Source organism: Crinia signifera, chromosome 9 (assembly GCF_055691185.1).
Source record: "Crinia signifera chromosome 9, ASM5569118v1, whole genome shotgun sequence".
Taxonomy (NCBI): domain Eukaryota; kingdom Metazoa; phylum Chordata; class Amphibia; order Anura; family Myobatrachidae; genus Crinia; species Crinia signifera.
This window is the reverse complement of record NC_139225.1, coordinates 34,254,290-34,267,951: the sequence shown is the minus strand read 5'-3', so window position 1 is coordinate 34,267,951 and position 13,662 is coordinate 34,254,290. Positions and strand designations below refer to the sequence as shown.

General features: G+C 47.3%; 1 protein-coding gene across 2 annotated transcripts in view; it reads right to left on the bottom strand.

Moving 5' to 3' along the window:
• ITIH6 (inter-alpha-trypsin inhibitor heavy chain family member 6) overlaps positions 1-13,662 on the bottom strand; it is a 74,197-nt gene that overhangs the window by 35,783 nt on the left and 24,752 nt on the right. For both annotated transcript variants that reach the window (XM_083158787.1, XM_083158788.1), the window contains exons 4-7: positions 4,138-4,248; positions 1,428-1,675; positions 1,106-1,275; positions 910-1,026 (exon numbers count right to left, since the gene is read on the bottom strand). In XM_083158787.1, the coding sequence (XP_083014913.1) occupies positions 910-1,026; positions 1,106-1,275; positions 1,428-1,675; positions 4,138-4,248 (646 nt within the window). The remainder of the gene's footprint in view (positions 1-909; positions 1,027-1,105; positions 1,276-1,427; positions 1,676-4,137; positions 4,249-13,662) is intronic.

Genomic DNA, 13,662 nt, shown 5'->3' with positions numbered 1-13,662 from the left:
GTAAATACTGTCTGCTTTATTTTGACACTGCTAATTAGATTTTAGTTTGAACACAAATCTAACTCTCTCTGCCCATGTTACATCTGCCCCACCTGCATGGTTTTGCCCATTTTGAGAACTTTGGCCTGCGATCAGGTCTAAATAAGGCCCCTAAACCCCGGCTTTAATCTGGCTCGGACCCTGGACACTTGAATCGGGTTGAAGCCGGGGTTTAATTCCCTCTTGGGTGATGGCTCGCACTCCCCCTGTCACTCCCTCCCGGCTGGTATCGGCAAGTGTGTACACGGCTTTAGGGACTTATTTATCATGAACTGCATGATAGGGTTTGCAGGGGTAAGCCCAGTGTCTCTATGGATATGCCCACTGTTTTTGTGGGCATGCCCTTGAAGCATTTAGCGGACCCCAGAAATCGGCCCCTGGCTGACTATCACAGTGAGTGAAAAACTCACTGAAGGCATTCGCTCAATGGGTTTGCATATGTCCATGAGCGACTATGCGCATGTGCAGGCCCCCACCATTGGGAACGGGGGTCCTGATCTGAAGCCCATACACTGCGGTAGCTGTGGGAACCAATATCAGGAATGCTTCCGATTTTCTATTTTGATACATCCCCCAGCATCGCTTCCCCCTTATAAATGGGGGCATGTGGCTGTGGTGGTAGTGGAGGGATCTCAGCAGGAATACTAATATTTGTGGCTAACCACCCATGAGCTGCAAATATAGTATAATGAATGGGCCCATTAGCGTTCTATTATATGTATGTAGCCCAGCAGCACATGACATGACTGCATTCTTATTGGCTAACAGAAAACACCTCACACTGATGGAAAATCTACTGCAGTTTCCTATAGAATAATTTGGTAACATTGTTTGAGAAACCTCATCATGGTGAAACGCGTGAACACTAACCTGTTTCATTTTGGTTCCAAACATTGACCCGCTGACATCAATGACGAAGATGACGTTCTTCTGAATGGTCGGTAGCCCTCGTGGGGCAAAGTAGTGAACAAAATATCCATTGTATATCTGGTTGACAAACAGAAGAAATGATTTTTGGAGGTGTGCAATGTTGCACAAACTTGTCATATTAAATAAGAAGATTTACCTGAACGTCCCCTGCGAGATCTTTCAAGGTCACATCATACTGGATAACAAAATCTGCCGCGATACCAACTTTGGAATGGGCAGCCTGCTCCTTGGGCGTTGGTTGGAAAGTGACTCGGGCACAGTTAGGACTCTTTTCTATCTCGGTGGATGGAGGCTTTGCCGCCTCGCCTGTAGAACATAAATATATACATATAGATAAGTAATCCTGACATATCAGGCCAAAGCGCATGGAGGGAAAATTACTGGAAACGTAACCAGATATAATTGACCCAAAGATGACTACATAAAAGTAGCCTTCTACGCTAGTGGTTAGAACATACCTCGCACATTGTTGGTAATCAGACGGCTGGCACGCAGAGGTAGAACCCGAACATAGTCTATCCCTGTCCTTTCAGAGATGGTCACCTGCACGGTAAGGTTCTGGACAATCTGCCCCGGCCTTACACTGACAGCTTGCTCATATTTCCCCAGGTGTCTTCTCAGCAGTTCCTCATAGGTCAGCGTGAAGGTGATCTCCTCACCAGCCTCCACATTCATAGACACACGGAACTTTTCTGTCTCTCTGTCCCTGTGGTGATGAAAATCCCATTAATATATATACATATATATATATATATTTTATTTTTTTTTCTGTCACAAACTTCTATTTTGGATGTTCTAAATCACAGTGCAACAATTGTCTACACATTATGGAGACATTTCAAAAGCTCTGGCTGCTCTCATTGATGGTTGGGGTCATCGCCATCACCACATGCAGCAGTAGAGTACACTACACCATATTGGTAAGGTACCTGTGCAGAAACAGTCTGGGAGCAATCAGTAGATTAACATTTAATGAGAACTGGATTAGCCATGCAGTTGTGTAGGACGACTGAACTGCACCACTTCTGTATACACACTACTAGTAAAGGAGCTCAGAGTAGCTTCACTGGGTACTGAGCTAGACAATACACTGGCAATTTCGAAGAGCCAGTACTATTGTTTTTTTACACTTGGGGGTGCTGGGAATGGCTAGTCAGCATCAGGTGATACGGGCTGGCCTGTGATTGGTCACATCACAGTAAGCTGAACAGGGCTGTCATGGCAGCACCCAGGACCTTGCCCCAGAGTGAAATGAAGACTACAATAGTAGAAATTGTTTACAGAAATTTGAACGTGACCTGGGAACTTTGGAGCTGACACAGCTGGCAGATGGTGTAGACAACTTGTCGTGGATGCGGTACCCAGCACAGCAGATGTTGTGAGCATTCTAGTGGCAGGGAAGTTGTGACACAAACCAAAAGAAATAGTAGAGGAAAAAGAGTTCCAAATAGCCCATTTTGGGGTAAAAAGTTTTTGAGATTCTGAGGCCATGTGTGCCAATCATTGGCACTTCCATCAAAAAGCTCAGAAGCTCTTTGATAAGAGTGGACAATGATAAATGCAACATTTTTTGTAGACATTTGAGTCACCTACAGTATGAGAAACATCAACCTAGGAGTACAGTATACTTGATGAAGCATTTTGCAAGTCATTTCTGCAATAGAACTAGAAACTAATTGGTTTGTATTCACACCTCCCCCAGGCTAGGAACATTCAAAGTCCTTTAGGGAAACCACCATGGTCTCTTGAGTTAAAGAATAAGAACCCAGTACTCAAGCTCCACCAAGTTAATATTTTCTGGACCACCTAGCTGGTGCACAGGTGTTCATTCCTAACCAACACATTCTAGAGATAGTCTGGAAAAAAACATGAACTGTTGGTAGATCTCAATGACCTGGCCTCCTCTGTTATAGAATATACCTGAGAGGCAGAAAGGGCAGTAGAGCATAAACAATGTACCATCTGTGGCACTCTGTTGATCTGTGATACTGTAGGTAAATCTCTGGCCTACTGTATTTGAAAACATGGATGGTAATTTCTCACCATGAGGTGTGGTAATTGATTCCAATTTGAATTATCTATCAAATTAGATTATTATAAATTATTTTACCACATGGACTCTAGCAAAATTCTAACTATGCTAACTCCCTCATATTGATAAAAAATCTGTAACCAAAGGTGAAGCCACAGGATTGGTGCCTCAGGTAGAGGGGCGTGCCGTGTTCTACCAATGTGACCCCAGTTTTCATCACTTTGAGGGCTTGGCCAACACTCCTTGAGCATCTGGGCTTCTCCGGCTCCCCGTCCTGCACTGAGAGATGCCTTGGGCAGTTCAGTGACCACCAGCAGGGCAGTGGTGATCCCTTTCCACTGGATCAGGGCTAGATAATTGCCACCATACAATGAGGAGTGACATTCAATCTAAAATGTTTCAAAGATGGGTTGTCCTTCAAACTGGAAACATTTCTATTATAATTCTATTTAGCTTCTGGTAAGGTCCACCAAATGTTCTGTTGGTGGAAAGTTTATAAGGAAACTGGTTGCAGAAGGGAAATCTTTTAATTTCAGCAAAACTAAGGGGGCTGGAGTATAGATGTTACTGAAATGTAGCAAGAAGCCATCAATGAATACAGAGCCTTTAAGATCACAAGGGGCTCACCTGAATACTGCTCAATCCCTTTATATTGCAAAAATGACTGATGAGGGTCTCTAGGGCTAAACGGAAAAGAAATGGAGATAGCGAACTCTTGCCTCCTGCCACAGGATAGGCTGAAAATGTGGGCATTAATACTGTTGATAGTTAAAAAAAGAAGTTGGTGAATTGTAGAATATTCTTTGAAAACATGAATGAAATCAAGGGCCTGATGGTCTTATCAAATTCCTCCCTTTAACACTTTGAGTGCCAAAATCGCTGTGAGAGATGCCCACAATAAGAGAGAGATGTGCAAAATATCGGCTAAAAATGCCAGCATCGCTCACATTTTTTATATAAATTCAAAGAAAAAAGTTGTGTAATTTTCACACCAATTTTCACAAATATATTTGCCACTCAAAGGGTTAATAAATGTCTGCCAGAGGGGATGGTTAGAAGAGTATAAATGACAAATCTGCTTTTAAAAATATTAAAGTTTCCAAAAATAAGTCATTTTACGCTGGTTGTGTTCTTACCTGGTCCCCACATGAGCTGCAGTCTTCCCTTGCCGCCTTGCATCCTCGTACATCTTCTTTGCTTGGTGTTTCTCCTTTACCTCAGCAACATGCGTGTTACCATTAACTGTTCTGTAAGAAAACGCTTCTGTCAGTTCGTAAACAGTACATCCATGAAAGTATTCACAGCACTTTGCTTTTTCCACATTTGTGTTATTACAGCCTTACTCCAAAATGGAATAAATTTATGTTGTCTCTCAAAATTCTACACACAATACCACATAATGACAACGTGAAAAAAAAAAAACAGTTTTTGGGAGACTTTGCAAATTTATTAAAAATATAAAACTAAGAAATCACATGTACATAAGTATTCACAGCCTTTGCGCAATACTTTGTTAATGCACCTTTGACAGCAATTACAGCCTCAAGTCTCTTTGAATATGGTGCTACAAGCTTGGCACACCTATCTTTGGTCAGTTTCACCCATTTGCAGAACCTCTCAGTGAAACGCTGTGAATACTTTCCGGGTGCGCTGTACAATGCTACTTGTATGGAGTCCTTACCATGTCTATGATACTGGAAGCTCATCATATACGTTATTGAAAGTAATGTTTCACTATTTATAGCATACTCCCCAACATGACCCAGTCCAGGAGGAACACAATGCTCTGTTCCTGGACTTCCTGTTTAATTTATGACATGGTTTTTGGGGACGTTCCCGCGTCCCGCATGGGGCTGGCAGTGTCTTGCAGCTGGGGGGGGCAGTCAGGAAGCCCCCCTGTCATCCGGTGAATAGATGCTGTGCGCATGCACACAGCCTCTATTTCCACAACAGAGAGGCTGGGGGCAGGGCAGCCGAGAGGGGGGGAGCGGGTACTAATTACCCAGGCCCAGGCTTGATGTAGGGGCCCCGCAGGTCTGACCCCTCCCTTCCCCCTCCGTCCCTCCCAGGTAGAAACAGCAGCACACACTTCTACAGCATGTGCTGTGCTGACAGCAGGCTCAGCATGAGTGTCTCACTGACAGTGTGAGAGGTCATGCTGAGCCTGCTGTCAGCACAGCACATGCAGTAGGTGTGCGCTGCTGCTGAGATTACAGTTTTTAGAGTTTTCTTTCACCCTCCTCTAAACACGTTGGGGGCGTGGCCTAAGTGCGGGAGGTGCCCGCACTTAGGCCACGCCTCCAAAAATTTACCGGGGCCCGGCATTTCTCTCGGCTGCTCTGGCTGGGGGCTGGCCAGCAGCTTACAGAGCCGCTGGTCAGGCCCCCACAGTGGCGTGGCCTCGCGGGAATGGCATGATTTGAAGGTCACACCCCCTTGCGACCCCCCTTCTCCCCCCCCCCCCAAAGACTCCCGTACTTACTCCAATGCGCTGCCGAGTTGGAGATTTTGGATTACATTTGGAAACCGCTCTCTAAAAATCCTGCATTTGCCACTGATGTTGACCTAAGCCGTATCAACCTTCATTGAGTCGATCCTATGACCCATACACCTACAGATAATCCTTACGTGTAATCCATCACACCATGCAGGATGTAATACTGTAGATGCCCTATTCTGGATGTATGCGTGAGAACAGGCTAATCTACTTACATACACATTCTGTACTGAGCGCAGGGCGCAGAGAAAGAACTGCTAAAATCTAATTAAAAGCACAATCCTTATTCTCTTATTATAATTTACAGTCTAGCACACTCTGTACTGATCTTAGCTGATCCCTCCATTTGTAACACAAGTTGGTAGCATTGTATAGAAAGGAACGTCAGGACACAAAACCGCCAAATGGTCATTTCTGTCCCAGATTTCCAATTAAAATCTTTGCTGCGGACAAATAATGTTGATTCCTACTTTCTTCTTTCTTAAGAGAAGAAAAAAAGATCTCAAGTGATGGAAACAGCTGCTCTTCTGTTCCCAGGTCTCCAGGCAAGATGAAGTTTAAGAGAGACACGCATAGACGGCTGGCCAGCATAAACTTTAGGAGGACAGGGGCCGGCCAAGATTAACTTGGCGAAGGGGACAAAAACTTTCCTTGTGACAGAGGAGCTGTATGTGCCCGGATGCCTTGCACCATTTCTTCCCCCTCTTCTGTGTATCCTTGGTCATGTTCCAAAAGTGGCTTCAAAGCGCAGGGTTATTTCTGAATTATTTTTTTGAGGCCAACATAAGCAGAATGGCAAGAGAACGGCAGCAACCTTTCTGTTAATTCCTCCATCCTATAATTACCTAGCGACAAGCTTACTCACACACTATGGTCAAAACATCCAGGGAGTTTGTTATTGCTGAACTCTGTGGAGTTCCTCAGGAGACAAAGGTGAGACCCATGGGTAATTAGGGATGGCTACTGTCTGCCTGTCAACTAGAATATGTGTATGTGTGAGTGTCATTTTTTAAAATGACTGATTCCACGCATCTACCAGTGGTTTTTAATTGCTTGTGTTTTGATCATTTGTGTGGGGGGCTTAGGGACGAAATCCCAGAAGTCTGGAATTCTGGCAGCTGGGTGTATTTTTACAGCACACCTGCCCCCCCCCCCCCCCTCACACAGCGTAACCCTAATCTCACCCTTCTACTGCCTAACCCTTCTCACCACCCTCATGCAACGTAACCCTAACCGCCTATACTGCAGCCTAACCCTAGTCCTCCCCCTCACAAAGTGCCTTATTCTAGTTCACTCTTTCTGACAAAAACCTTCTTAGATGGACAAAACCATGTGCACTGCAGGTGGGACAGATGTAAAATGTGCAGAGAGAATTAGATTTGGGTGAGTAATTTTGTTTCTGTGCCGGGAAAATACTGACTGCTTTATTTCTACACTGCAATATAGATCTCACTTTGAAGTAAAACCCCACCCAAATCTAACTCTCTGCACAATTTGTCAGAAAGAGTGAACTAGAATAAGGCCCAAAGTGTAACCTAACCTTCCTCTCCCACAGCCTAACCCTAACTTCTCATCTACCTCACACAGTGTAACCCTAACCTCCTGTCCTGCAGCCTAACCCTAATCCGCCCCCTCACATAGGGGGTTATTCTGACTCACTCGGAAAGGCACAACCACTCTCTAATGGACAAATCCATATGCACTGCAGGTGGGGCTGATGTAACGTGCAGAGAGAGTTAGATTTGGGTGAGGGGTGTACTTCAAACTGATATCTATATTGCAGTGTAAAAATAAAGCAGCCAGTATTTACCCTGCACATAAACAATAAAACACCCAAAATCTAACTCTCTCTGCACATGTTACATCAGCCCCACCTGCAGTGCATGTGGTTTTGTCCATTAGAGAGTGATAGTGCCTTTCCGAGTGAATCAGAATAACCCCTATAGTGTAACCTAACCTTCCTCTCCCGCAGCCTAACCCTAACCTCACCTTTCCGTGGCCTATGCCTTCTCACCCCCCTCATGCAGTGTAACCCTAACCTCCTGTCCAGCAGCCTAACCTTAACTTCACCCTCCCGCAGTGTAACCCTAACCTTCTCTTCCCGCAGTGTAACCTCACCCCTCTGTAGCTTAACCCTAATCATCCTCCTCACATAGCGTATACTCACCCCCCTCCTGCAGCCTGACCTCCTCCTCATGCAGACTAATGGTGTGTACACACGTTAGATGTGCCTTAAGATCCTATCCACGATCTGTTCAGATAGGATCGTGGATAGGATCTTAAGGCACATCCGATTTGCATCCTATCTTGACTATATAGTGCAGATCTATATAGACAAGGCAGCCAAGACTTTCTGGCTTCCGATACGTGAACGCGCATCGGGATCGGATCGGGATCGCAAGGGTTAAAACCCTTGCGATCTGCATCCGATGTTGATCCGATGCCGATCCGATGTTGACTATATCGTCAACATCGGAAAGGAAATCGGACCGTGTGTACACAGCATTAGACTTCCCTCTGCTTAACCCTGCCCACCTTCACCCTGCAGCCTAGTAACCTTTCCCAACCCCGCAGCCTAATCCTCTACTCCAGCAACCTAGCATATCTCCCAACTATTCTGATTTTAGCGGGAAAGTCAAGTTTTTGGTCCAGTGGACAGCAGTGTTCTATAATGGTGGGGGAAGGGGCGGGCAGTCAGGATGCCCCTGTCACTCACTTTGCTGTCTTAAGGCCCCCATACACTATACGATTTGGGCACGATTTCACCCGATTCGGATGAATCGGGCCATGAAATCGGCCCAAATCGCATGGTTTGACAGCCCCCCCGATCCGATGCGCGGTCCCGTGCGCATCGGATCGGAGTCGGGCAGTCGGACCGGCTGCACATAAGATTTCCTAAATCTTATGTGCAGCCTCCGGGCGGGGGACGCCAGAGCCAGGCAGGGGGAGAGCGGGCAGCGTCAGCGGTGACAGACGCTGGGGAGGGCGATGCTGGAGAGCCGGGCTGGGGACACAGGCAGCGGGCGGGGGTGGACGCCGGTGAACGGAGCTGGCCGGGCGCAGCATGACCGGGGACGGGGAGAACGCTGCAAGAAAAAAAAAAAAACATTACAAATGAATTGGAAGCCAGTGATTGGCTGAGAGAGCTCTCTCAGCCAATCAGCAATTGGCTGAGAGAGCTCTCAGCCAATCACTGGCTTCCAATTCATTTGTAATGTTTTTTTTTTTTTCTTGCAGCGTTCTCCCCGTCCCCGGTCATGCTGCGCCCGGCCAGCTCCGTTCACCGGCGTCCACCCCCGCCCGCTGCTGCCTGTGTCCCCAGCCCGGCTCTCCAGCGCCCCCCCCCCCACCGCCCGCTGCCTATTTGACAGCTACAATGCCCGGCTCCCCCCCTGTTGCTCCCCAGTGTCCCTCACCCCGCTCTCCCCCTGCAGCTCCCCGGGAGTTTTATATGATAAATCGCATGGCGATTTATCATATTCACAACTTGGCACATCAAGTGCCTTATCATGATGGAAACCTCCCGGGGAGCTGCCGGGGAAATCGGGTCCGACTTGTCCCTAGGACAAGTCGGGCTAATGTATGGGGGGCCCTACACAGCGCCTATTCATGGGAGCGAGGGACTTGGAACATGGCCAGCAGCTCCTACAGCTTGCCCCATGAGCATGCCCCAACAGTAACAGCAAATGGGAGGCGTGGCTCATAATGGAGTCATTTATGTACCTGGCACTGTGGGGGGCATATAAGTACCTAGCACTGTGGGGGGGCATTTATGTATCTGGCACTCTGTGGGGCATTTATGTACCTGGCACTCTGGGGGGCATATAAAAATTAACAATTTTGTTTACTAGGCCTTTATACCATCATGTGACGCACAAAAATGAAAAATTCTTTCCAAAGTTGTACAGCCAATTTCTGTTGCCGCACACAGCCTTCGTACTTAGAGGGAACATTGGTCCACACCCCTTTGGGAGCTCAAGGTTTCATCATGCAGAGAAGTCCGGGACATCTATAATGTTGGTGCTGCTTCTCACCTCTATGGGGGGAACTCAAGTGTTTGGCCTGCCAGCGGCCACTTGGGAGCCCAATGGAGTCTGATGTCCATATCAGACTCCATTGTGGCCAAGCCTGAGGATTACTTTACCTGGAATCAGCAACCAGACAGGTGCAGACATGCTCAATTATTATTATTCTAGAGAATATCACCTTATTCTAAATAGTCTATGGGGTATATCCTCTAAACAGCGGTAAATTACTGCTGCTGATAGATTTGCCGGGGACAATCCTACTAGTCCCGATGCCGGCTTCCATTTCTCCCCTGATACCGGCACCTATCAGGTATTATACTTCACATGCCCAGCATGATCCCAAAGCATAAGCATAATTCCCAGTAAGCAGCTGCTGGAGTCGCGGTAACACATGGGATTGGGAGTTTATCCCAATATCACGCTTCGGGTTGGCGTTGATAGTGTGGTGGCGTTAACAATGGGGGGGCATTTAACATAGTCATTAGCCTTCACGGTGGGTATACAATGAAAAATCGGGTCTGGGAGGGCATTTAACATAGGAATCAGGCATCTGGGTGCCTGTACAATTAAAAATCATATCCAATCGCGTCACATCGCATGCGAAGCGATGAAATCGCATGCGATGCAACGGTAATTTTTTGGTTGTACAATGCCCTACGATGGAAAATGTGGGCGCCGTGATAATACACAAGTACCGAGAAATCTCCATTTTTTTTAAAGCTGCAATCATTTACACTTCAAAATCAAACTGGTTTAGCAGTGTAAATGATTGCCGCTTTAAAAAACCTGGAGCTTTCTTACAAAATCTCTCACTTTCTGAATCTCTCATCCTAATAAATCTCACCCATAATCTCTTTTTTTCCCACAACATTTTTTATTTGAATTCATATAACAAATGAGAAAGACGCTGGCATATTTAGCAAACATTTTGCTTTTTGATATCTCTCACAGAGATGTTGGCACTCAAAGAGTTAATCTACTTCTGTTGCAAAGTATTTTAGACAGTGTGTTAAATGTCATTGGATAATGTTGGAATTTTTTTATTTCCCCAGAGATTAGATCCAGATTAAACACTATCCTGAGGAAAATTCCCTCTGGTTTCTCCAAAGCTGTGTCTGAGGGGGGAATTTACTAAGCAGCAGATTTATTTGCACTTTGCAAACTGCCACATACAGTATCGGATGGTGTTTCCTGGGCAGGGTGTTAACTTAAACCACATCTGACATTAGGCAGTTTACAGACCCCCAGACAGCAGTCAGTTCAGGCAAACCTCATGGGACAGCTTCGTATAAAGGCAACTAAGCAGGGCCGGACTGGGACCAGAAATCGGCCCTGGCATTTTGAGCACACAGGCCCACGGGTAGCAGGCGGGACCTTTGCGCGGCGAAGCGGCGTGGCGAAAAGGGGGCGTGGTCCCATGGAAAGGAGGCGTGGCATTAGAAAAAGCAGGCATTACATATTATGGAACACACCATAATGCCCAATGCCCTAAAGTACTCATTTATAAATGCACAAATCTGCAATCTAGACTCCTTTATGAATGTACACATTTACAATTTAAACATATTTAGCAAAGCAAAATCTGCAATCTAGAATAATTTATGAACACACAAATGTACAATCTAGACTCCCTTCATAGCTGCCCAAATCTGTAACTAACCCTATGCACAAATGTACACTTCTGCAGGCTAGTTCTGGCTATGAATGCATGGCATAGTGGGGCTGTGGGGGACAATACTGAATGATGTACAGTACATCCAACAACAGCATTAGCTTTTGCTTGTCTTCCCTAAAGTTGCGAGAGACCACATAAGATGGTGTGATGTGCAGGGGGTGCCGGGGCACACTGACAAGACAGTGTTCCCACACTGCAGTGACATATCAACTAACCTCTCACCCGGGCGTAGCAGCAGATGCACTTTGTGGAAGAGGTTCTGGCAAGCACAGCTGTGGTGCGGTTTGCCCCCTCTCATTGCTCCCCAGGCATAGTGATGCAGAGTCCGGGATGAGGCGCCCCCAACTCTGCCGCCCTCCAGACAGCGCTCAGACTGTCACCTAGCAGCGAGGCGGGCGGGGACTAGAAGCAGCAGACAGGAGAGTGAGGGAAGCCAGCTGCTGCCTCAGCCCGGCCGGGAGACAGAGCCCCCCTGCTGCCCGGATCCCCGCCGCCGCTCAAATTTAAAGCTGGGTCACATCACGGTCATGTGGCCGGAAACACAGTTCCCCCTCACCTCACATGCGCTGCTCAGAGGAGGGGGGTGGATTAGATGTGCGGCAGTCACGTCATGACGCTGCTGCGTCATGACGTCAATATGTAAATGACGTGGCCGACCAGCGTTATTTACAGGACGCGGCGCCGGTGCTGTAAGCACTGAAAAAACATTGACAAAATCGGCCCACACGGCCATCGGCCCTTCTGGCATTTGCCAGAAGTGCCAGATGGCCAGTCCGGCCCTGCAACTAAGTAGTAGTAATATCCCACTGCTGCACAAATGGTGCACTGTAGCACAAATGTATGCTGGTACTTGCAGTCAGTAGCGCACGCAGGGGGGGTGGGGGGGTGGGGGGGGGGGGGGGGGGCAAGTACCCAGAAACACCCCCTGACAGACCAAATTGTTTTTCTGGAGAGACATACAGGCATTTAGTTTGACATGCAGGAAGGACGACATGAGTCTAGGTGGACATGGGTTAGGTGACAGGGTCATTAGCTCGACATGGGTTAGGTTGACAGTCAAAAGGTCAACATGGGGTTTTTCACATTTTTTGTCCTGAATGTCAACACAGTCAACATGGACACTGAAACCTAGCACCGAGTCCTCTAGCCTCGCTACACCCGGCACACTATTTTATTCTCCCACCACGCCCTAGTGGATGGTAGGGTATGAAATACCACCTGTCATCACATGTGGGCTCAAATTAAAAAAAAAAACATGTAGACCTTTTAACTGTCGACCTAGCCCATGTCAGCCTAATGACTCTGTCGACCTAACCCATGTCGACCTAATGACCCTGTCGACCTAACCAGTGTTGAACTAGACTCATGCCGACCTAGACTCATGTCTACCTAAATGCATGTCAACCTAATGGTGATCTGTTGACCTAATATCCCCACAGCAGGAACCAACTCCCTGACCATCTACCATCACAATGAGGATGCCAGAACTACGGACCAGGGGTGCCCAGCAAGCAATGTGAGGAGGACACCGGGGGTAAGGTGAGCTGCTGCTGAGTGCTGGTGAAGAGGAGGAGGGGTGCTGCCACTGAGTGCTGGGAAGTCGACAAGCAAGGGTCCTGTTTGTCGACTTCAGCTCGGCTTTCAACACAATCATCCACAACATCCCCCACCTCAAACTACTCCGCCTAGGAGTCCCTGAAGCCACGTGTTCTTGGATTATGGACTTTCTGACTGATAGAAAACAAGTTGTGAAAGCGGAGGAATTCACCTCCCAAGTGCGGTCCATCAGCACAGGAGCCCCCCAGGGCTGAGTACTCTCACCCCTGCTCTTCTCCCTGTACACCAACGACTGCACCTCAGAGGTGCAATCAGTAAAGATAATCAAATTCGCAGATGACACTACCGTCAATGGCCTTATCAAGGACGGAGACGAATCGGCCTACAGACAAGAAGTGGACCAATTGGCCCGGTGTTGCAGCAGCAACCATCTAGAGCTCAACCCACTCAAGATGGTAGTGGACTTTAGGACATTGGTGTTCCTCACCTAACAATTGCTGACAGTGTGGTGTCGCTAGTGGACTCCTTCAAGTTCCTAGGAACCACAATCTCCCGGGACCTTAAATGGGGGCCCAACACTGATACTATTGTTGGAAAAGCGCAGCAGAGCCTATTCTTCCTTGGGCAACTGAGGAAGTTCAACATCCCACAGAACCTTCTGCTCCTCTTCTACTCCGCAATTGTGGAGTCTGTACTGTGCTCCTCAATACTGGTCTGGTACGGCTCCGCCAGCGAGAGAGACAAATGCAGCCTTCTAAAGGTAGTCAGAACTGCGGAGAAGATAATCGGGAAAGACCTTCCCTCTGTCCAGGACCTGTACCTGTCCAGAGCAAAAAAGCGGGCAACGAAGATAGTAAAGGACCGACTACATCCTGGCCATGGCTTGTTTAATCTGCTGCCATCA